The sequence below is a fragment of the Oryx dammah genome, unplaced genomic scaffold, assembly GCF_014754425.2.
Source record: "Oryx dammah isolate SB20612 unplaced genomic scaffold, SCBI_Odam_1.1 HiC_scaffold_25, whole genome shotgun sequence".
Lineage (NCBI taxonomy): Eukaryota > Metazoa > Chordata > Mammalia > Artiodactyla > Bovidae > Oryx > Oryx dammah.
In genome coordinates, this window is record NW_024070209.1 from 96,249,287 (window position 1) to 96,272,146 (window position 22,860).

At 55.5% G+C, this 22,860-nt stretch overlaps 1 protein-coding gene across 2 annotated transcripts in view; it reads left to right on the forward strand.

Annotated features, from left to right (window-relative positions):
• Positions 1 to 62: 62 nt before the first annotated feature.
• The window catches only part of LMX1B (LIM homeobox transcription factor 1 beta), an 82,767-nt gene continuing 59,969 nt past the window's right edge, over positions 63 to 22,860 (forward strand). For both annotated transcript variants that reach the window (XM_040225146.1, XM_040225148.1), the window contains exons 1-2: positions 63 to 208; positions 1,055 to 1,241. In XM_040225146.1, the coding sequence (XP_040081080.1) occupies positions 70 to 208; positions 1,055 to 1,241 (326 nt within the window). In that variant the 5' untranslated portion in view covers positions 63 to 69. The remainder of the gene's footprint in view (positions 209 to 1,054; positions 1,242 to 22,860) is intronic.

Genomic DNA, 22,860 nt, shown 5'->3' on the forward strand with positions numbered 1-22,860 from the left:
GGCGAGCAGGCCGGCAGGCGGGCGGGCAAACACCCTGGCCGGCGGGGCCCGCAGCGCGCCCCGCGTCCCATGGATATAGCAACAGGTCCCGAGTCGCTGGAGAGGTGCTTCCCCCGCGGGCAGACGGACTGCGCGAAGATGTTGGACGGCATCAAGATGGAGGAGCACGCCCTGCGCCCCGGGCCCGCCACTCTGGGGGTGCTGCTGGGTGAGTGCGGGGTCAGGACGCCCCGAGTGGTCTACTGGCAGGGGACAGGGGCCTTGGCCCCTGGAGGTGGACACGGGGGTCCAGGCCAACGGATAAAGGCAATGGTGTTGCAGAATGTGGGGGTGTCGGGGACACAGAGAGAAGACTCCTGGAGTGATCACCAGAGGGACGAGAGGCACGCCTAGACAGGCATCCTGAAGGGACAGAGGTACGCAGGAACACCCCCTAGGAGGAGCGAGGACAGGCACAGCTCCAGCCACCACCTCCTATCCTCACCGGGCCGCGGTTCTAGAGCTGCCACTCGGGAGGCGAGAGGTAGGAGGTGGTGGCAGGGGTGATGGAGAAGACAAGAAGTCACCTTGGCAGGCTTGGGAGTGGTGCCGGGTCACTTGGGGAAGGGCCGTGTCTAAGAGAGAAATGTTCCCCGGGTCACCCAGATTACAGATTTGGGGGGAGATGTGGGAGAGAAGACAACGAACGCCACCGTGGGGCGTGCGCCTAAGCCCTCACCTCTCCTGTCTCGGTCCCTGCCGGCTGCCCTGCGCCGTGCTTGTTCCTCCTCTCTTGTATTACCACTGAGCGCTGGATCTCCGGAGTAGGGGAGCGCGCAGCGCCGAGCCGAGACTCCAGGCCCGCGCGGCCTCTCGGCGCCGGAGTCCGCCGACCGGGATGAACTCACTGAGTCTGCCCGGCCCCTGGCGCGGCGGCCGGGGAGGCGCAGGCATGCGGGCGGCGCTCCCGGGCTGCCTTCGCCTTTGGGGCCGGGGGCCGCGGGCACAGCGCGATCGGGACGCTGGGCCGGGCTGGTCGGCGCTGACGGCCCGGCTCTCGCCCTGTGCGCTGCAGGCTCCGACTGCCCGCATCCCGCCGTGTGCGAGGGCTGCCAGCGGCCCATCTCCGACCGCTTCCTGATGCGAGTCAACGAGTCGTCCTGGCACGAGGAATGTTTGCAGTGCGCGGCGTGTCAGCAAGCCCTCACCACCAGCTGCTACTTCCGGGATCGGAAACTGTACTGCAAACAAGACTACCAACAGTAAGCTCCTCGCGTCCTCCTCCTTCCCCGCCGCCGCCCGGCACTCGAGCCCGGCCTCCCCTCTGCCCGGCCGGGGCCCGCGTACCCCCTGCAGCCGGCCCCGCGCGCAGCTGGGCCCGTCAACTCCAGAGAGAACTCCGCGGGTTGCGCGTCTTCCTCCAGGGCAGAACCATCCCGGCCCGGCTAACCCCGGTGGGGTGGCCGAGACCCTCCGGCAGCCCCTAGTTGCCATCTTTTTTGTTCGGGAAACCTGCGCTGGGCTGCTCCGGTTGGAGTGCGCAGGACAAGGCCCTGAGCGGAGCGAGGGATACGATGCTGCGGTCGTGGGACCAGGGCCTGGCTTCACGGAGGCCTGCACTGGGGACCGAGAATTGCTTTTCAAACGAAAGCAGTGCTTTAGGGAACCGGGCCCTGGCGGTGTGCTTCCCCAGCCCCAAGGCAGGGTTTGTGTCGGTTGGGGATTGCTGAAGCAAAGGGGTGGAGTGCCAGGGTGCTGAAGCGCAGCAGCCCTCGGGCATGCCCCCTTTCTGCCAGGCTCCCTGCTGCCTTTTCAGTCCCTGATGGAGAGAAAAGGGTGTGCGCCCTCCCCAGACCGTTCCATGCGGGAATCCTGCACACATAATTATTGTTGGCTGGAGATGCTGTCTAGGAAGAGGACCTTAAGAGGTGGCAAACCACAATCTGGGCTCCCCATGGGGTGAGGAGCTGACCAAGTCAGCCTTCCCCAGCAGGCCCTCTTTTCTTGCAATGTGTGTATGTTGGGGAGGGCTGGCCTGCTTTGGCCGCCTGCAACCCAAGCCTCTCAGGGTTGGGGCCAGAGACTGAGCTGAGCCCTACCTGCTTGGCTTTTGTTTTTAGCTGAGACTATGGATTTGTCTGGCAGGGGGGGTGGGGTAGATAAGAGTAGATCCAGGTCTTTGTTTTGTTTCTTTTGACCCTCTGGGTTTTGTGCCTGGTTGTGTGATTAAGAGGGAGACGGAGGGGAGCAACGACAGGAAGAGAAGCGTGGGAATGCCCAGGGCAGCGACTAGTGGGTGCCCGTGAGAACTTTGCAGTGACGCCCAGAAAACCATTTCCGATAGGGCTGTGGGGTGGGTAGGCTGCTCAGGTGGTGTGGCGCTCAGAAGGGGCTGTGTGTGCCCAAGCCTCTGAGAAAAGACAGGGCGGCCAGTGCTTGGTATCAATAGCAAGGGCAGCCTACCTGCTCTGCTCAGGGACTGTCCCGAAATCCACGCCCTGATGGAAAGGGGAGCAGCTTGACTGAGACCTGGACATAGGTGGGACTGCAGGCCAGAGCCCTGGAGAGGGCATCGGGTTCTACTTCAAAAGACCCCGGCTGAGCCCTCCACTAGCACCTACTCTGTGCTCCCCTGGTCCAGGGGCCCAGTAGGAGCTGCTTTTTGTGCCTCGCTCTTCCTGCCAGCTGGGGGGCTCTGCAGGCAGGAACTGGGGCCCTGTCCTGAGTCGGCTCTTTGTGGTCCCCAAAGACTGCCCTTCTCTCTGGAGCACCCTGGCTTAGGCACACTACCATTCATGGGGTTTGTGCTGTGCCCCGGACTGATATGGTTCTAGTTCCAGAAGGTGAGGCCACCAGTCAGCTCAGCCACAGGCAGGCATAGAGCAGTATAAAGAAAAGGAGGAAAGGTGCAGTCAGAGGAGCTAGGTGCAGTCAGAGGCTTTGGGCTGGCTCCAGGGACTGTCCCCCTCAGCGGGGCTCACCAGCCTCCAGTCCACATATATCCTGCTGTCCTGCACCCCTTGCCTGGCTCTGCCTGCCCAAGCTCGGCTCTGGTGGTGCCACTGCCCAGGGCAGCTCAGCCTGGACAATTCAACATGTGGGGGCCGAAGGCCCAGAAAACTGGAAATAGGCCTCCAAATCATTTGTGCAAGTTTTTGGGAAAAAAATTTTTTTTTTTTTTACATTTTGTAAAGACTCTTTCCAGCCTCTTGTACCCATCTGCCCATCCTCTCCTCCCCACACCCCAGTCATTCATAGCAATTTTCTTTAAAACAAGGAGAGGGTGCCCCCCTGGTTCTTCAGAGCAGGGAATTGTAAAGTCACACAATTTGAGCTGGATGATCCTTTAAAGCTGAAAGGCCAACTCCCTCATTTTACAAAACAATTAAGCATTAGACAACTATTGCTTTGCAGAAAGTATATTTGTTTAAAATAGAAAAAAAGGTACCTAAGAGCTTTCTCCCTCAGTGCAGTAGGGGTGTGTTTGCAAGTGAATTTGGGGTCAGGGTGAATCTCCAGCGCAGAGTCTAGGTCCTGTGGGCAGCAGGCAGGCATTATTCATGCCTTTCATGGTGTCTTCCTCTCCTCCTCCCCTCTTTCTTCCAATAATGCCAATCAGGTATCTGCACTAGGCTGGCCTGCGGAGGAGGGGGCAGAAGGGGGGTTGTTATCAAGACAATTCTGGCGACAAATCCTCCTGTGGATCTCGCATCAGCTTTTCTGTGGGAGAGCAAGGGCAGAGAGGCAAGCAGGGGCTCACTGGGAATTGATGTTCTTTGCACAATAAAAATGTATTTCACGATTTATTTTTTTCTTTGAGGATCGCAGATGCATATTTATTGCATCTGTGCTTTTCAGACGAGAATGCAGGCAAGTGGGCGCAGAAATGTGCCTTCTCGATTTTGTAGAGTCTGCGTCAGCGGTATCGGGAAATTAACACCCCCCCCCCAAAAAAAAAAACTTCTTCTGAAAACTGTTTCTTCGCCTTGAGAGGAGCTGCGGGGCTCGATCCTTGGAAAGAGGTTCCTATTTTTATTAAGCGTCTCTTCCTCCTTCCGATTTATTTTAAAGATCCGGGACACTCAGAGGCACAACGTTATTTTACGCACCACGGGGGTGATTAATTGACGTTCGGGCGCACTTAATAACATTTGATAAAAACCCACCCGCACATCCTGATCCTGCAAAGTGCCACGGACATTTGGGCATTTTCACGCATCACTCGAAGTCGTCTTTTTCTCAGTTACGTGTTTTTTTGGGGGGGGGGGTCTCCTTCAGGGGAGGAAAAAAGCATCGGATCATTCAGCTGTGCCCCAGACTTTGGCCCCTCGGCAGCGCAAGCTCCATTTCGGGTAGAAAATCGGGTTAGAAACCGGGAAGACCCACAACCTCCAAACACAAACACCCTCTCCTTCCTCCACCCCAGAACACATTTAAAAAATGACATTACCCACCTACTCGTTTTTGGTTTGTTGTTTTTTTTTCTTTTGCCGCTTAGCCAAATAGAATTATGTAACTCTCTTTTCCTGCCGTCTGTCGCTCGTCTGGAAAGGGTTTCTATCTTTCTATCCCGAGGAGATGGCGAATTCCGGGAGGAGGCTCCGGAAGGGGGGAGGGTCGTTGGCAGAGTCCAAAAATCTGTCACAAAATGGAGCCTAATCGCTTGGAAGACAGCTCCCAGATCTGGCCACCCGAGCCTCGTCGGTGTGCGGCCAGCAGGAGCCTGCGTGCGCTGTGCGCCCACCTCGGCATCCAGGGCTGGCGGCGCCTTTCGGCTGCCGGGCCTGCCCGGGCGGCCTCGCCTCTCCTCCGTGGAGCCCGCGCGGTGCCCTGGGCCTCACCTCCCCAGGTAGGATGCCTCCACAGCGGCGAGAGTGGGGCAGCGAGGCTTTGCTTGAGTTTCACCAAAAAAGCTGTCTGAATCCTGGGGTGATTTTTTCTTTTTTTTTTTTTTTTTAAATTTACTCCAGCTGACTGTGGCTCCAGTGGCCCAACCCCAGTCTTCCCCAGCGCATTCCTTTCCTGGGAAATGTTTACACCGGGAAGGGCCTTCCTGGGAGATTCACCTCACTTCCCAGCACCGGGTGTGGCGCATGGGGAGAGCAAAGTCAGGCCCCAGCCTTTGCTGGCGGCTGCTTCTCCCTGCTTGGGAGGCCTCCTTTAGGAGGGCGCCAGTTACACCAGCAGCATCCCCTCCACCAGTGGGTACCCCAGCTGGCATCGCTCCCAGCAGACTAGTTTCAAGCTATGACATCCCTGCCCACAGCCTGGGGTAGAGTAGTGGGCCTGTCCTGGAAACGGATTTCCTTAGAAGGAAGAGCCAGCGCTTTGCCTTATTTAAAAGACTTCTCAAGTGCTCTCCCTGGACATGGAAGGGCTGAGAGGATCCCTCTGCCAGCCCAAATCTAGGGGCCCTCTGGCCCCCGGGAGGGCACCAGCAACTTGGCTGCAGGCGAAAGGGTAAGCAAGGGCCTTCCTGAGGCTGCAGTTCTCCGCTGCTGAACGGATGCATTATTCACAGCTGACTCCTGGCTCACCCTGTATTCCCCAGGCTCCGGGCTGGTGTAGCCTAATTTGTTTGCTGGGTTTTTCCCGAGTGGGGGAAGCAGGCTGTGAGAATCTCCTCTGGGGTACGTGAGACTCCCTCCTTGTGTCCTTTGGAGCCAGGCTTAGGACCACTGAGCCCCAACACCTACCTGAGCCTCTTCTGTAAAATGGGGGACATACCCACCTGGGAAGAGAGAAGTATTTTTATGAGGATTGGAGATAATGTGCCCCCAAAGGACCTGGCATCTTGCCTGGCACATTGTTAATATTCTGGAAATTATTGTTGTTGCTTTATCACTATCAGCATGGCAAGGAATGCCTTGGCTCCGAGGCCACACACCATACCACCCATGGATTCCATGCCAAAGAGAGGGCAGCTGGCGTGCTAGGCTTGCCGTAAGAAAGGATGAGGGACACCCCTGGAAAAACCATTCCCTTTGCCTGAGTGGGACACTGAGGCAGACCCGAGTTCACCTCCCGGCCTCAGCACTCAGCAGCTGTGTGATCTTAGCCAAGCAGCTGCCCATGTCTGAGTCAGAGGTTCTCCGTCCACAGAATGGAGGTGACGATATAATTTCTCAGGGAGGTTGTGAGGATTACACCGGGTACCCCAGTGGGGGTGGGGAAGCTTCAGTAAATGTTCCATACTTCATGGGATCCAGTATCCTCTCCTGAACCTCCATAGAGGTAGAAAAGCTTCTGATTACATGAGTGGAAACAAATGCCAACTGTGCATTGTCAAGAAGGGCAGCGGCCAGCAGGGTGGGCCTGGCATATTCCTTTTTGTGAGGTGGGGGGGAGCAGCATGTGGAGGTTGGGCTGAATCAAAGATCTTTCCATTGGAATCTCCAGGGTCTACATATTACTTGGAAAAGCACACTCAATAATATAATTTAGTATTTGGAGAGCTGTTCATGTTCATTTGCTCTTGTGATTCAAATGACAGAAAATAAAGCTCAACCGACATCTCCCAGGCTGCAGGGGGGATTCCGAAGAGAGGGTATGTGCGGGAGAGATCCAGGGATCTGTGCGTTTTTCAGGTGAGAAACACCAGCCCAGGCAGTCAGAAGGCTCTTCCAGCCCAGGGAGGTTTTTTGGTCCATAAAGAGCTGGCAGTGCTTCCCCAGGGAACTTCCTCTATCCTGCAGCTGTGAGGTTTTGAAAACAGAAAAGGGAAAACACACACATACCCACACAACCACCCAGTCCTACTTTGGCATTAGTTAGGCGGAGGGGTGGAAGATACTCTCAGTGACATGAGTTATAACCTCCAATTTGTTGGACACCACAATCAGGCCTCAGCTTTAGGGGAGGGAAGAAGGAGGGATGGTCCACTCATCCAAGGAGTTCCTGTGAGCTGTCAGTCAATGGAGGGTGCTGGAGGACCCAAGGCCCTTGGCTCTCTGGCTGACCCAGCCCTCTCCAACCTCCAGATTCTGTGCTGATGGCAGCAGAGAGCAAAACCAAAATTATATGTATTTATTGCCACTGCAGTCAGAAGTGGGGAGGCGGTGGTATGGAGGGGAGGGCAAGGCTGAAAACCATATTTGAAAAAGTTGATTCACGAAGGCAGAGGAAGCAAAGTGGCAGACGTTTGCCATTTCATCGGCCGGCTGGTGTTCTCCATTCATGTCATAAATGTCTCCTGTCATTTGAGGCCAAAAGCAACATGATTTGGTTCCCCGGTGGCCTATAGGGTTTTTCTCCATTTTCTTTTTTTTGCAGTAAATGTTTATTTGTTAATGATATACTTTAAACAGCCTAGCCTTGACCTCAAGTCTCCTGAAGCATCCATCTCCTCTCAGAAAAATCTTTCAAAGTTTGTGTAATTTTGAGGGGAAGGTGTAACTGACAGGGCAGTGAAGGGCCTGTGTTTGCTTTAACTACTGCGGTGTTGGGAGTGGAGGGGTATAAGGGGCCACTGTGCTCCGAATGGCAACTTTCTTGAGTTTCAGGCCTGGCTGACAGCACTTCCTCACTGCCCTTTACCTTTGGGTCGCCTGATCAGTACAAATAAATTTCTGCAGAGGCCCTTCCTTTGTAATTCCCAGGGCAATATTGTATCCATTTCTGTTCAGCTTTTTGATTGGCAGCCACTGGATCTGCCTGGTGGACCCTGGGGCCCTGAAAAGAGGTAGGGGAGTCTCAGGGTCCAGGGAACGTGTGTGCGCACACTGGGGAGGGGAGGGGGCTTTGTCTCAATTGGGAGCCAGGCCCAGACCAGGACCAAGTGTGCCGGCTGATGGCAGAGTACCTGGCTGGCCTGGCGCTTGGTGAACTGGGGGCGGTGGTGGAAGGGGGATGGGGACCCGGTTCCTGGAATCAGGTTCCAGGAGAAACAAAGATGTTTGCTTCCTGACCAACCTTGCTGTCAGAGGTTTCCTCAGGAACTGTGAGGTGGGTGCCAGCCGGGGAGGGTGCCCACCGGGGCCGGGGTGAAGAGACTGCTGAGCAGCGCGCTAGGTGCAGGAAGATGAGTGAGCATGCTGGAACACCGAGCTGCCAGGGCGCCTCCCCCAATCCCAAATGCCTCTGCTGATGCTGCCCACCTCTGATGGCAGAGGTACAGCATCACCACCGGTCTGGATGGGCTGGGTGTGACCGCCCTTCCCCTCTCCCACCTCTGGTTTTCAAGGGGGACTCCGTGACTGTTGTCATGTGACTCCTGGATTGCCATAGTTACTGGGCTGCGGGGGTGTGGGCACCCGCCCAGGCCTGGAGTTGCCCAAACCTATGGAGACGGAGAGGACCAGGGTGCTCTGGGGCCACCTCCTCCAAAAGGTGGGCCCTCCAAGGAGGACACAGTTTCTCAAAGAGCAAGACGGCAGTTACAGATCAGGGCTCAAGAATGTCTCTGGCTCCCAGTAATGCAGGCCAAGGCATTTAGGAAAGCTGATGCCTCTTCCAGAGCTTCAGTTTTCTTTCTCTGTGTAATAGGGGTGATCTTTCCAATCTCACTGGGTTGCTCAGAGGAAAAGTGAAACAAACCCAAAGATGCCAGCCTACCTTTGGCATCCAGTCAATGTATATTTCCTGCCTGCCTGCCTGCCTGGGATGGAAGCCTGAGGCGCCCTGCCCGGCAGGAATGCATTGTCTGCCCGAGTGGGAGGCCCAAGGAGCGCAGCCTCCTAAACCGACCTCCTAGAACAGCCCTGCCCACCCTCTTACTTCTCACCCGGGTCTGGACTGGTGTTTTGGGGTTTTCCCCTTGCAGAACCCCAAAGCCGGCACAGGGCTGGCCATCAGAAGCTGGTCCTTGGAGGCAGGCAGTCAGCAGCCTGTGGATGGACCCCCATTACTGTGGATGAGGCACATAAGTTCCCAGTTTTTCCCAGCAGACCCTGGCAGTTGCCAGGGTCGGTGTTACTAACACCTAATAAGGTAGGTTAGCTGTACTAACCCCAGAGCATCAGACCACAGAAGTGCATCTGGAAGGAAAATGACGGGTGTTTTTTGAGTGTCTGGATGGACACTCACCTTTTTTTGCTGCAGCTCTGTGTATTGGTGAGAAAACCTAGGCTGGGAGAGTTAAATAACTTATCCCAAGTCCAGAGTGACTCTGTAGCAGATTCTTCCCCAGATGGGGCTAACTCCCAAAGCAGTAGGGACCCTGCACCTCTTCACTCCTGACCTTCTGGAAGCTCCACGTTCTCACCTTGGACCGTTGTGACTCTCCCCGGAGCACCCAGAGGGAGGTGGGGGAGCAGTGTCACCGCCGGAGGTTTGGAAGGGTTGGAGTTGGGTGGATCACTGCTCTCTTCCACCGGAATGCCCCAGTAAGACCAGTCCTGGCCAGAGAAGGAAAAAGGTTAGAATAACTGCCTTTCTCGGGGCGAAAGAGCTGCCTTCAGCGCCCCCCTTCGGCGCTCAGGCGGGGAGGCTCTCAGTGGTCTCCGCCCGCCTTCTCCTCCAGGGCCCCCTCTCGGAGAGTTCCCGCTCCTTGTTCTCCTTTACCCCCGAGTGGGGGCAGCGAGGTGCGCGAGCTCCTCGGTTCCCCGGCTCTTCGGTTCCCGGGATCCTTGGCCGAGCCACGGGGCGCCAGCGGCGGTTGATGAATTTCGGTGTCACCAGGGGTTTAGCCCGGATTTGGGAACCGCGCGCTCTAATACGCGCACACGGTCCTGCCCTTTCTAAAGCGCAGCCCTTTCACCCAGCCGCTGATTTATGAAGGAACCCGATCCCGGGACGGGCTGGGCTGGAGCCGGGAGCCCGGGGCCCGCGCGGCAGCCTTCGGGCTCCTCGTTGCGGGGGCCCTTGGCGGCTCCAGGCGTTCTTCTGGGCTGGACTCAAAGAGCCCTGCCGGGCGGGGCCTCCCGCGGCCCAGGACTTCCCTCCGAGCCACGAGCCACTTAAACCCCCTGGAAGGGATCGAGGCGGGTGGAGAGAGTTCGCGTTTTCATTCGGAATAGGGCAAAGCCCTCGCCCCTCCCCAAGCCCTGCGATCGACCCCCTCGGGCAGGCCCTAAAGCAGCGAGATCGGGAGGTTTGTTTATCGAGGGAATAGAAAATTGAAAAAAAAAAAAAGCGTCCAAGACCTTTTTTCCCGCCGCAGAAATGTGCAAAGTCCCTCAGCTCCTGGAGGCGGCGTGGCGCCCCGATAGCCGAGTTCCCCATGCGCCCACGCGGGGCCGACCCAGCGCCCTCCCTCCTGCGCCCCCGGCCGAAGCACGGCGGGAGAGCGGATTTTTTTTTCAGATTTGGTTTGCAGGGGGGAAATGGGGTTGTATCAATCCACAAATATTTACTCTTAACAGACTTGTATCTGTGGAGATTTCGAACAAAGACAGTTTAGGGGGATTACAAAAACTCTAAACCCCGTTTTTCTCCCGGACTTGGTGCTTTAAATGCCAATTACAGGCGAGCCATATCCAACAGCAACGGGGGGGAGGCGAGCAGGGTCCGGGGAGGGAGTAGGGGGCGAGTCCAGCCATTAAATGTAACTTTTCATTATGAAAAGGCTTTCGCCGGTTTTATCTTCTAATAAGATTATGTCACGAACACAAGTACCTAGGATGGTGCTGAGTGACAGGGCTCTGTCGTTTAATCAGAGTCTGCGCCGCTGAAACTGCGGGGCCCTTTGTCCGACGGAGTGAACGACGGAAACTTGCCGTCCTAATCCCCTTATTCATGTCAGGCAGAGAAAAGAAGCCGAGCACCTTACAACCGTGTCCCCTCCACCCCTTCCGAGGGCGGAGAGAGGAGGGGGGCTCCAGCCCTGTGCCCCCCACCCCACCCCCAGGTTCCTTTCGTTTCCCGTTGCGCTTGGGTCTCCGGAGCCCGCCAGGCATTCCAGCAAAGGTGGGGGAAGGGGATGCTTTTCGGGAGCCTCAATTGTCAGCTTCTGGAAAATGGGGGCGAAGGCCCCAGGACCAGAGGATACAAGTTGGTGGGATTTTTTTTTTTTTTTTTTGCCTCCATTGACAGAGGACACAGGCCCTGTCTGTCCCCTTTCTCCAGGAGAAGTGGCATTGGGCAGTGCACGCCCGTCATCCCCTGTAAAGCAGGATTGAGAAGCCAGGAGAGGCCGGAGGGAGATAACCAGGCTGGGGCCCTCGGCGGGGCGGATTTCGTTGGATCCCTGGGACTGATGTCGCCAAGCTGGTACCCCTGAGAGTCTCAGGGTTGACCGTTCGCAGCCTACTCGCTGGGCCCCTTTCTTCTGAGGGCGAATTCCTTTGTTCAACCCCTGCGGAAACCTGCTTCTCCGCTGGGCCAGTGGCGCCTTTATCCTCGCCACCGCCGCCTCCACCCCTGTCCCACAGTATGCGGATCTTTTCAGCGGCGCTTGGGCCGCCCAGATCCAGAAGGTCCACCGACCGACCGGACCTTCGACGTCGCCGCCCTGCCTGAGCTCTGGCCTCCAGCTAGATCTCCAGCCCAACAGCGGGGGCGCGGCTGCGGACTTTAGCCGCTGGCGTTCGCCTCGGGGCGCAGTGGGAAGCCGCGGCGCAAGGCTCCGGGTCGCTGCACAGGCTGAAAACCACCAAAAGCAAAACCAACACCCAGCAAATGAAACCCTCGCACCCCCGGGGCTCCGCTCAGCGCCCCTCCAGGGGACCGGGCCGGCGACCTCCCGCCTGGCTTCTAGGATCTCAGACCCAAAGCCCCAGAGTCAACGGAACTGGTGTGTGTTGGGGGGGTACTTCGGAGGAATTTGTCTCTCGTATACCCGGCTCCTTGGCCTCCTTTTAAAGCTCTTAGGCTGCGCTCCGGGGCAGCCTCCCGGGGATCCCATTGCGCCCTGGGAGCGCTCTGGAGACGCCTGACTGCTCGCAGTCTCCTCCCTCTTGAGCCCAGGCTCCGGGAGTGGGGAGGATCGGGCTGAGAGCAGGGTGTCACCTCGTAAAAGCGACAGGCAAGGGCTGTTTTATGGGGAGGGAGAAGGGGCAGGAAGTGATGCTTCCATCTCTGGTCACTCTAGGACAGAAAGCCCCAAGGAGGGAGCCCCATCTGAGCAGGGGACAACCAGGGAACCTGGGCAGGGTCAAAAAACAGCCAGGGCTGCGGCTGTGAAGAAGGGCATGGGGACCGGCCAGAGCTGGGAAGGGGACCAGCGGACCTGGGAATTCGGAGCTCACCTCCCGCCGGTGCTCCGCCGCAGCCCCCTCTGCAGTGCCTGCTGCAGCCAGCAGCCAGCCCCAGCCCTTCCTCCTAGGCCAGGGGTGGGGGAGAGACTTTCTCCCTCGAAACACTTGATACCAACTTTGTTTTTTTGGCAAGAAAAATAAGCCTTGTTTGGAAAGGGGGGTTGGTGGTCGAGCGAGCGGGGGAAGGAGCGAGCCGCCGGCGGCAGAGCAAACTTTGCGGATTAGGTTTCAGCGCCTCCGCCCCACCCCCAGCCCCGCGGCGGTGATTTGTGCGCGGGGGTCTGTGACCCTGCGAGGCATCAAACGGCCCGCGGGAACCGGCCGAGTTCAGAGGGACAGTGGGCAGAGGGGCGGCCTAAGACAACGCAGATGGCTCATATCAGCCCAGCCGGGCCAGCCTTGGGCTCGCAGCGTCTGCCCGCTGGCCTGGGCTCCTCCGGCAGGGGAGAGGCCTGGGGTCTTCCAGGGAGGCCAAGGCCTCAGCTGGTGAGAGGTGGCCAGCAACGCAGCAGTCAGTGACCAGCGGGTCACAGCTGAAAGAAGGCGAGGCAGCCGGTGACAGGGTTCTTCCACCAGGCAGTCCTGACCACGTCCAGCTAAGGTGGGGCCTGACCTCCAGGGTAGCCTCTGAGAACTGAGCGATGCCCAAAGGAGACCCTCCCACAGCTGCCAGGAGGCTGGGACTTACCCTCCGGTGCCCTATGGCAGCTGAACTCGTCCAGGTCATAGTGCCCCTTCTCCAGGACCATGAGTGGCCTTTTTCCTCTCCAGGAGGTGCCCTGTCCTCAGCCTGCCTGCTGTGATAGGTTTGGAAAGCCCTCTCCGCTCTCTGACATTCATTCACTCATTCATTCAGTCTACCACTAAGGTAGACTGCCCTCCCTCTCTCTGCGGACCCTAACCCTAACCCTTCTGCCTGATCTGGGCAAACTTCTTCCTCCCTCCTAGCTCTTAGGGAAACCTAAGACAGAGGCTGGCTCTCAGATTAGCCCAGAAACTAGCTTTGGGGGCGGGGCCTTGGGTGGTCGGGGGTGCGAGACCCACACCAACCTTGGCTCTGAGCCTGCTGCAGCTCCCATCCCAGAACTGGAGTCCTGCGGTAGGCAGTGGCATGCCCAGGCCTCCGTGCCCTGGTCTCCAGGACCTGGCTTTCTCCTTGGCCTCCAAGGACCTCAGAGGACAGACCACATCTGCCAGTGGGACCTTGGGCTGGTTTAGAGTATCCCAGCTGAGGGCCTCTTTAAGATCCTTGTAGAAATGGGAAAATGAGGCCCAGGTGTAGCCAGGTGTAGCCCAGCATCTCAGTGGTAGCAAAACAGAGTCAGGAACCTCATTCCACTGCCCAGTTAGGGGTCTGTGTGCCAACTCCACAGTTCTTTCTAGAACCCTCTTCTAGGCTCTGGCTTTATCAGTGACCTTGTCTGTTCCCCTGGGCTAAGGCCACTGAGGTGGGGGGAAGGGGGTTGACCTCAGACAGACCACTGAGAAAAGGTCCTACAATTCCAGTTCCTAGAGGTGGGTAACAGGCCTCTGTGATGAAGTGATTTTGCAAGCTTTCTGGATAGCGTGGAGTTGTGTGGGTTTGGGAATTTTATCTTCTAAATTGGGACACCAAAGCACAAGAGCCAGGTGGCACCGTGCCACATCCCATTATCTCTCTGTCCCCCAAGTGTCAGACTCCAAGTTCCCCTGGGCTTGGCCCTTCCTCTCTACAGCAGGTCACAGGGAGGCCAGCCGCGTGACCAGGGCCACAGAGGGCCACTGGGCTGCCAGGACCTCTTGGGGCTCTGTCTCCCAAGGTCCCTGCCTCGGGGGAGCAGCCGGCTGGGTCATCTGTGCACAGAAGACACATCTGTCTTCCACATGTTGGAGGCCTAGCAGAGGACATGTGGTTTGGGACGTGTTATCTTAATCATATTTATTAACCAATCCTGAAATGTTAAAATGTTTGATATTGTTACGATTCGGAAAAGATCCCCGAATCTACAGGGCAACAGATCAGGGGAACCCGCCAGCGTCAGCCAGGTTTCTTTCAGCTGGGCTCAGGACATGGCTTTGGAAGTTCTCTGAGTTGTTCTAGTGTGGTGGGATCTCTGTGCTGTGAAGTAACACTTCCCGCTTTCATTTTCCCAAGCAAAGATCTGAAGCAAAATTAATTACCTGCCTTGACTGATAGTTGTTCTGTTGGAGTATGGTTCTAATCCTTATTAACATTCTCTAAAGTCAGGCATGAAATATGACTTTTGCACCACACTCTTTGGCATATGTTTTTCTTTTCCAGGATATTTTTCAGGCTATCTCTGAGCCTCGCTGCTGTTCATTATTTCTGCCCTAGGTCTAAAGTTGCCAGGCCCGCACTGAGCCCAGCCGAGGGGGTGGCGAGTGGGAATGACACATCTCCACTCACAACGCAAATTGCTTCTGATTATTGAGCTTTGAATGTTTTCCTCCGTCATGTTTTTATTAAAAACTCCAGCATATTTACGCTCAATGGTGTCTTCAATTAGGATTTTTTTTTTTTAAAGCCGGGGGTTCCCCTTTCTATAGCAGTATGTAAAGAAAATAGTTGTTATGACCGCAAAATTACCATCCAAACCTGGTTTTAGTAAATCTGGCCCTGCTTTGACAAGCCCAGTGGGTTTGGAGCTTTTTTTCCCTGAGTGTTCCAGCTGCTGGGGAAACAGGGAGGAAGCCCACAGAAGCCTCTGTTCTGCAGGGTACTCGTTGCGCCTCTCAGGGGCTAACACTTCCCAAGTGTGGGAGCTGCAGAAGAGGGTGTGGCTGCAGGGGGCTGGCTGATGGGCAGACCCAGGCCAGCAGCACACAACCTCAGCAGCAACAGTACTAATCACAGCCGATGCTTGTTGAGGGGCTAGGGGAGGAAATGGCAGGCCACTCCAGTATTCCTGCCTGGAATCCCATGGACAAGCCCATGGACAGAGGAACCTGGTGGGCTACAGTCCACGGGGCCACAAAGAGTCAGACACCTAAGCGAATGAGCGCGAATGCACGCTCTAAGGGGTGCTCTTCTTATTTTCACTTTCAGATAAGGCAAGAGGCACCGAGGAGTTGAGTGACTTACCCAAGATCACACAGATAGTAAGTGGAACTGGGATTGGAGCCCAGGCATTCTGTCAGGAGAAAACTTTCAGCGATCCCATAGGAGGCAAATTCCAGCCCCTTGGGTTCAATACCCTAGTGGTGGCCTGGCTCCAAACTTCACATTATTTGTTGAATGAACACTTTGTAATTAAAGGCCAGTGTTCACCGTGTGCTGCCTTTGGTAAGGGTTTCATGGGGATTAGCTCATTGAATCTTGTCACCACCCTGGGGCAGGTATTGTCATCTCCCATTTTGCAACTTTGACCTAAGAGGTGCAGTGATTTTCCCATGCAGCTTCAGGTGGCAGTGATAAGAGCTACCATGTATTCTGGGCATCTGTTATGTCCAGGTTCAGGGCTAAGCCCTTGGCACCCCACATCTTAGCAAGAGTTCTGAAAAGCTCAGTTGTTGACCCAGATTTCCAGGTGACAGAACTGGGGCTCAGAGAGGTGAAGACATATCCCCAGGGTCACACAGCCAGCACAGAGCTGCACCAGCATCTGTAGGTGCTACTCCTCAGCCTCGAGGGGCCCAGGGTTGGGGGAGCACTGGGACCAGCCTTCATGGTGGGTCTCACTTGGGATGAATAACTGTCCTGGCAGGAGGCAGGACATATTTTGGAATTGACGGGAGGAGCATGTTTGTGTCCAGCCTGTGCCGAGTGGTCACGGCATCATCCCATCCTAGCCTCCCATTGCAGATGGGGAAGGCAGGGCACAGAGAAGTTAAGTGACTCACCCAGGGTCACACAGCTAGTGAGCAGCTAATGAGATCCCCGCTCCAGTGTTCTGGCTTTGGGGCGGTGTTTCTCGGAGAGACATTCTGACTCATCATTACTATCATTGACATCATGCGTAACCATCCCTGAGTGCCTTCTGAGTGCTTCGCAAATACACAGTGACAGCAGGGTGGTTCCCAGAGGGAGGGCGCTTTTCCCAGTGTCACCCTGCAAGATACAGCCGGCCAGGGTGTGCCTGCCTACTCTGGGCCAGGGGACAGGGGCCAGCCGCTCCCTGGTGGATGAGAGAGGTGGATGGGAGCCCTGCCAGCTCTCCCAGGGCTGCCTTGACTCCTGCCCTGCCTTCCGGGCTCCAGCTGCCGGTACGGCAGCTCCGGGCAGGCTCTGTCTGCCCTTTGAAGGGGGACAGCCTCCTGAGCCTGTCACTTTGAACTGCAGAGGGGCCTGCGGTGAGGGCCCGGCCCCCTCCCACATGCCCCCACCCGCCCACCCCTCCAGGTCTGGTTCCAGTCGGCAGGCCTGGAGCCGGAGGGGCGGGCAGGGCGACGGCCCCCCTGTGGGATGTCAGCCTGATAAGTGAGTAGCGGCAGACCCCTGGAGGAAGATGGAGCAGGCCGCCCACTGGTCCAACCGTCCCACGTGGTGAGAGTTCAAGCCGGTCACCGAGGTGGCATCCTCCACAGACAGGCCCTGGTGACTGCAGAGAAACATCTCCCCAAACATCAAAGATTTAAATTAAAATAACAGTAATGATCATAATAATAATGATAACTTATAAAAGGAAACCTCTCACCCTGGGGCACAGGGAGTATCATGGCGTCAGCCACGTGGTCTGTTTGGAGACTGCTCAGCAGCAGGAAGTCAGGAGGGCTGGTAGGTAAGAGACGGGTGCACCTGGGCAGCTTGTTAACAGGAATGCAGCTGGGGGCCTTTTAGTTGTTCAGCCAGGTCCTGGCTAAACTGGGCCAGGATGGGGCAGAACCACCCTACACTCTCAGAGTTCCTGGGTAAATTGGTATGGTAGGGGTGGGACAGAGTTCAGCAGAAACCATGCTAGCACAGTCCTTGTGCCTGGGAATGCTGCCTCAGAACAGATTCCTCGGGAGGCCGAGAAGTTCTCCAGATTCTTAGGTAGAGAGAGGAAAGATGCCAGTGCTTTGGAGCTGCAGGGTTCAGAGTTTGACCTAGGCTTTGCCACTTCCTGGCTTTGTGACCTTGGGTTAGGTGCTTTACCTGTCTGTGCCTCGGTTCCCCCGGGGCTTCCCAGGTGGCACTAGTGGTAAAGAATTTGTCTGCTCATGCAGGAGACCTGGGTTCGATCCTGGGTTGGGAAGATTCCCCTGGAGGAGGAATGGCAACCCACTCCAGTATTTTTGCCTGGAGAATTCTATGGACAGAGGAGCCTGGAGGGCTACAGTCCACAGGGTTGCAAAGATTCAGACATGACTGAAGTGACTTAGCATGCAGGCACGCATGCCTCAGTTCCCTGAAAGTCTATTGAGACCCAAACACCCGCCTCAGGGTAATGATGAAATTCAAAGGCAAAAGCGGGTGAAAGGGTCAAGGTTATGTGTATGGCTTTTGCTGATATTGTTACTGATGCTCCCATAGTCCTTTGCGTTGGGTCTGAACAGGCACCTGGCTCTGGTTATATGTGTCAGGCAGGCTCTTTGCCAGACTTCTTTGTGTATATCGTGCCTCGGCTAGAACAGGGCATGGTGCATATCGTAGGTGTCCAGTTAGTACTGAAAGAATGTGTGAAGCGATAGTTTGTGGCTAGGCTGACTCACCTAGATTCCAGGCTCAGCCTCTTTCTAGCTGTGTGACCTTTGGTGAGTTCCTCAGCTACTCTGAGCCTCTCTTCCCTTGTTGCTAAAACAGGGATAATAAAAAAGCCTAGTTTCTCAGGTTGTTGTGTTAAATGAGATGACGCATGCAGAGAACCGTACTGGCAGATATGAGCTCTTTTTGTTGTTGAGAATGGGCCGTGAGCAGGGGTCTGGTTAATCACTCAAGACAGAGTCTGTGTGCAGGGTTATCCTGGAGGGTTTGTAGAGGGCACTCCAGGTAGGGGCACTAACAGCAGGAACAGTAGGGGTTAAAGTGGTGGGCCGAGAAGAGTGGGCTGAGACAGTGAGTCTGGCTGGAGGGACTGCCTGGGCACTGCTGGGACATGGGGCTGCAGAGGGAGGTGGGGGCCAGTAGCTATGCAACGGGGTGTGGATTTATCCTGTGGGCAGGAGGGAGCCATTGAAGGTTATTGGATGGGGGAGTGACAGGGCTGGAGAGGCACTTTATGGAGATGACATTGGCGGCGTATGCACAGGATTGGAGACTGGAGACAGGCAGGAGGAGGCGAGGGCAGTGGCAGGGACTAGAGACGGGACAGGTTCATGCCCACTTGAGGCAGCGCTGAGGGCCCAGGGGAGGGGGTAAGGCAAAGGGAGAGTCAAGAGGGCCTGGGGCTTAGAGCTGGGGTGACTGGAAACCCCAGATTCTGAGCACTCTGGGCTGGACACAGCAAGAATGAGCCCCTTGGCTGGGTGCTGGCCAGATCCAGCTTCATGGGCAGGTTGACTGTTCAGTCACACTGGGCCCTCCCCTTAGAAGAGCTCTTGTACTCAGTTTAATGCTCTGCCATCACCCTCTTGAAATTCTTAATGTGTTTTGAACAAGTGCCCTGTATTTGCATTTTGTGCTGGGCCCTGCAAAATTGTGTAGCTGATCCCAGTCCCTGAATCTCAGGCTCTGGGCTCTTGGAATGGAGGCCTGGGAGAGCTCAAGCTGGAACCAGGCCTGCAGGAATTAAAGAGACCTCCCTCTCTACCTCAGAGCCGAGGCTTGTCCTCAGGTGGCTTCTTGCTCCTGGCTTGGCCTTCAGAGCCTTCCTAGGTCAGCTTCCTGCTCTGCCGTCACCCTACCTCTTCTTGTATCCTCTGAGCTCAGCCACCAGCTCACCTGCTGTTCCCCACACAGACCCTTGTCCACATCCAGGTCTTACTAAGTCTGTCCTGTGGTTGCAGGCTCTGTCCCCTGGCTTCTATCGTTCTGTCTTCTCCAGGGAAAGTCCTCTGAAGGCCTGGCATAGGAGTCATCAGTGCTGCATCGTGTCCCTGGCTCTCCACCCCTCCCTCCTCCCCACTGAGGCTTGGGTCAGTCTTGCAGTGCTTCATAAACATGCAGATTCCTGCTCTAACCCTCAGGGTGAAGCCTGTGAATCTGCATTCCCAGCTGGTCCCCAGGGCTGCCTGTACACACTGGGGTGAGAACCTCTGCCCCAGGTACCCCCAAGCCCAGCACAGGGCCTGGTCCTGGCTAGGTGCTCTGTGTACTGAGTGAATGAGCTGTGGTTGTCTTGTCCTCTTGATGTACGCAGCCTCCCTGGGGCCTGTGTGGAATGGCATTAGTGGGTGTCTCTAGGTGGTGGTGGGATGGAGCAAATGTGGGTCTCAGGAGGGTTGAGAGAACCCATGACCCATCCTGGGGACTGTGGCTGGGCCAGGGTTCTTCCTCTCTCCCTGAAGCCTTCTGGGTGTCGGGTATGCCCTCTAGGAGACAGAAGGTAGGCAGGACCCTTCCCCTCCCCTTCCTCCTAGAGGGCTGTCTGTTCCCGGTGTGGTTCCCGCTGTGCATAATCACTTTGTTTCTTTATACTGCCTAGGCACTGAGTTAAGGACTCATGCTATTTCATTAAACCCATACAAGTGCATGAAGCAGGGTCTGTTATTATTCGCATTTCAGAGATGTGGAGACTGAGGCACAGAAAGGGAACGTCAGCTGTCCAAGGCCATACAGCTTAGCTCAGCCTTTCCACCATTTGGCCTCTGAGACATCTGATCTCCCTGTGGCTCCTGTCCGTGATGTCCCAGGAAAGCAAGTGTTCAGTGAGTATTTGGGGAAGGGAGGGAGAGTAGAAGGAAGCCCCGCCTAGCCTCCCTGCCCCTATCTAACGGGAAGGACTCCTGCTCCAGGCAGGGCTGGAACCCAGGGTGAGCTGAAGCGTCGCAGCCTGGTGCGTCTAGGGACGGAGAGCACGACGCACTCAGAGGAGAAGCAGCTGGTGGGCAGGACAGGCTGTACAGGTGCATTCAGAAAGCTCTGTGCCGGGGACCAAGGCCAAGCAAGCCTCCTTGCCCAGTGGTGCCAGGGCTCTGCCTAGAGGCCCGGGTGAGTCCATTCCAAAGATGGCATTCTACGGATAAAGAAGATGCGGTACCTATGTACCTTGGACTACTACTCAGCCATTAAAGAGGAATGAAATGCCATTTGCCGCAACATGGATGGACCCAGAGAGTGTCATCCGGAGTGAAGTCAGTCAGACAGAGAAGGAGAAATAGCGTATGACATCCATTATATATGGAATCTAAAAAGAAATGATACAAATGAACTTCCTACAAAGCAGAAGCAGTCTCACAGACGCAGAGAACGAACTTACGGGTTGCCGGCGGAAGGACAGTCTGAAGAGATAGGGAGTCCAGGATGGACGTGTATACACTGCTGTATTTAAAATGGATCAGTGGAGAGGTGGCAGGAAATAAAGCTTTCAAGTCCCTGCTTCCGTTGAGTTCATACTCTGATAGAAAATGCAAATAAATGTGTTAAAAGGAAAAACCAAGGAGAGTAAGGGGACAGGCGTCCCCCTTAGTCCCCCAACAAGGACCTGCTGTGTAGCACATGGAATTTTGCTCAATGTTATGTAGCAACCTGGATGGGAGGGGAATTTGGGGGAGAATGGATATATGTATACACATGGCTGAGTCCCTTTGCTTTCTACTTAAAACTATCACAACATTGCTAATCAGCTATACCCCAATACAAAATCAAAAGTTTGAAAAAAAACAAAAATGGCATCCCAGAATCTTGAATGGAGGCCCCTTGATGCCAGGCCCATGTAGGGTTGGGAAGGTCTGAGGAGCAAGACAGACACAAGTCTTGTCCTTGGGGGGCGGGGTTTATGATGCAGGAGGCAGACAGCATGAAGGAGACCCAGCTAGACAGGCCCTGAGGAACTAAGTTGGGTGGGTTCCAGCCAAGAGAAGACAGGTGCCAGGAGCAGGCCTGGCACATAATAGGTGCTCAGAGACCTTCCCCATGGCATTTCTCAGTTGTCCACCTACTGCAACAGCCCCCTTAATCAGTACCCCAGAGGGCCAGGCTCCAGGCCCTCCCTAAAGCCATGACTATGAGCTGCTGTCTTGAATGAGTCCTTTGATCTTTCTCAACCTCAGTTTCCTTAACTGTAAAATGAGTACAACTATTCCTCCTCTCCCGGTCATTGGAAAGATTAACCATAGGAGGATATGAAACTCTTAGCACAAAGCTCATCACTCAATAGAGGGACTTCCCTGGTGGCCCAGTGGCTAAGACTTTGAGCTCCCCATGCAGGGGGCCCAGGTTTAATTCCTGATCAGGGAACTAGATCCCACAAGCCGCAACTAAGAGTTCACATGCTGCAACTAAAGATCCTGCTGCCACAGCAAAGATCGAAGACCCCAGGTGCCACAGCTAAGACCCAGCATGGCCAAATAAATAAATATTTTTAAAAAAAAGGACCAAGGTATAAATGTTAAAAAAATAGAACAAAGAAATGTTTCTTTTACAACTATTGTGGTCATTGTTATTTTTGTTATTAATAAGAATTCTAATAAAATAAACCACAGGAAGGCCAGTCTACCCCCTCTGCCCCCAGGGACTGACTTAGCTCCCTTTCTCCCCTCCCTCACACCTCCTCAGGGCCAGCCCTGTCCCCCATTTCTGCCTCCACCTCTACCCCCACCCCTGCACAGGGAGCAGAGGTGACTCAGCAGGCCCCTACCTTGCTGGTGCTCCAGCCTCTCTGGAACAGTGGGGGGTGGGGGAAAGGGGGATGGTGGGCATAATTTAATCCTGTGGGTGGAGGGCTGTGATGAGGGAGGGTCCTTAGGGAAAAGGCATCTGGAGGAAGGGGTGGGGAATGCTGCCTGGGGAGGTGGGAAGCTTTACTAAGCGGGGAACATTTGGACAGAACTGGGAGAGGCAGGAGGGGGTGCTTTCCAGGCTCAGGGAATGGTGAGAGCCAAGGTCTGGATACGAGGAAGACTGTGGCCTGTTAGGAGAAGCAGTGTCCCCTCCTTCCGCTTCCCTTCCCGCTCTGTCCCTGGCAGTCCTTCCCTTAGATCAGTGTGGTCTGGCAGATTCGATTCAAGGTCTAGCACCCACTGCATGCCAGGCTCTGGCTGAGCTTGTCACATACACCTGTGAAGCCCTCTGACACACCTGACAGGTTGGTGTGATTATCATGCCCATTTTACAGATAAAGAGACTGAGGCCCTGATGTGGTAGGCAACTTGCCCAAGACCACACAGCTGCATCACAACCAGATCTGACTGCAGCCCCTGCCGCTCCCCCACCCCTCCCACTCCCCTTTTAGTGAACAGCTTGTCATCCACTTGCTCATTGCCCACACGCTCATGTCACCTGGGACTCACACACAGAGGGTATGGACTCTTGGGACTGAGGAGATTGGGAGCAGGTATGGCGGAAGTCGACACACAGGAAGTGTGTGTCTGAAAACCCACTTGCAGGCAGAAGAGATGCTGGAGTAAGGGCGCTCCAGGGTGAGGGGACTACTTGGGCAGAGGCAGAGGCCAGCAAGCCCCGGCCATACCAATAATTCTGTGCACGTGGCTGATGACATGACCCAAGCACCCTGACCTTGGAGGTTCAAAGGAGTGAATGTGTTTCAGAGCCTGGTGCTCCCTATCTTGGTCTCATCCCTTTCTGCCATTTAACTCAAGTTCCTTCGCCTATGAATGGGGCAATCTAAAACCCCAAATCAGGATTTTCAGCAAATGAAGGAATGGTAGCTGCTATTTTTAAAGTAGTAATAATAACAGTAATAACAATAATGATAATAATAGTAATGAA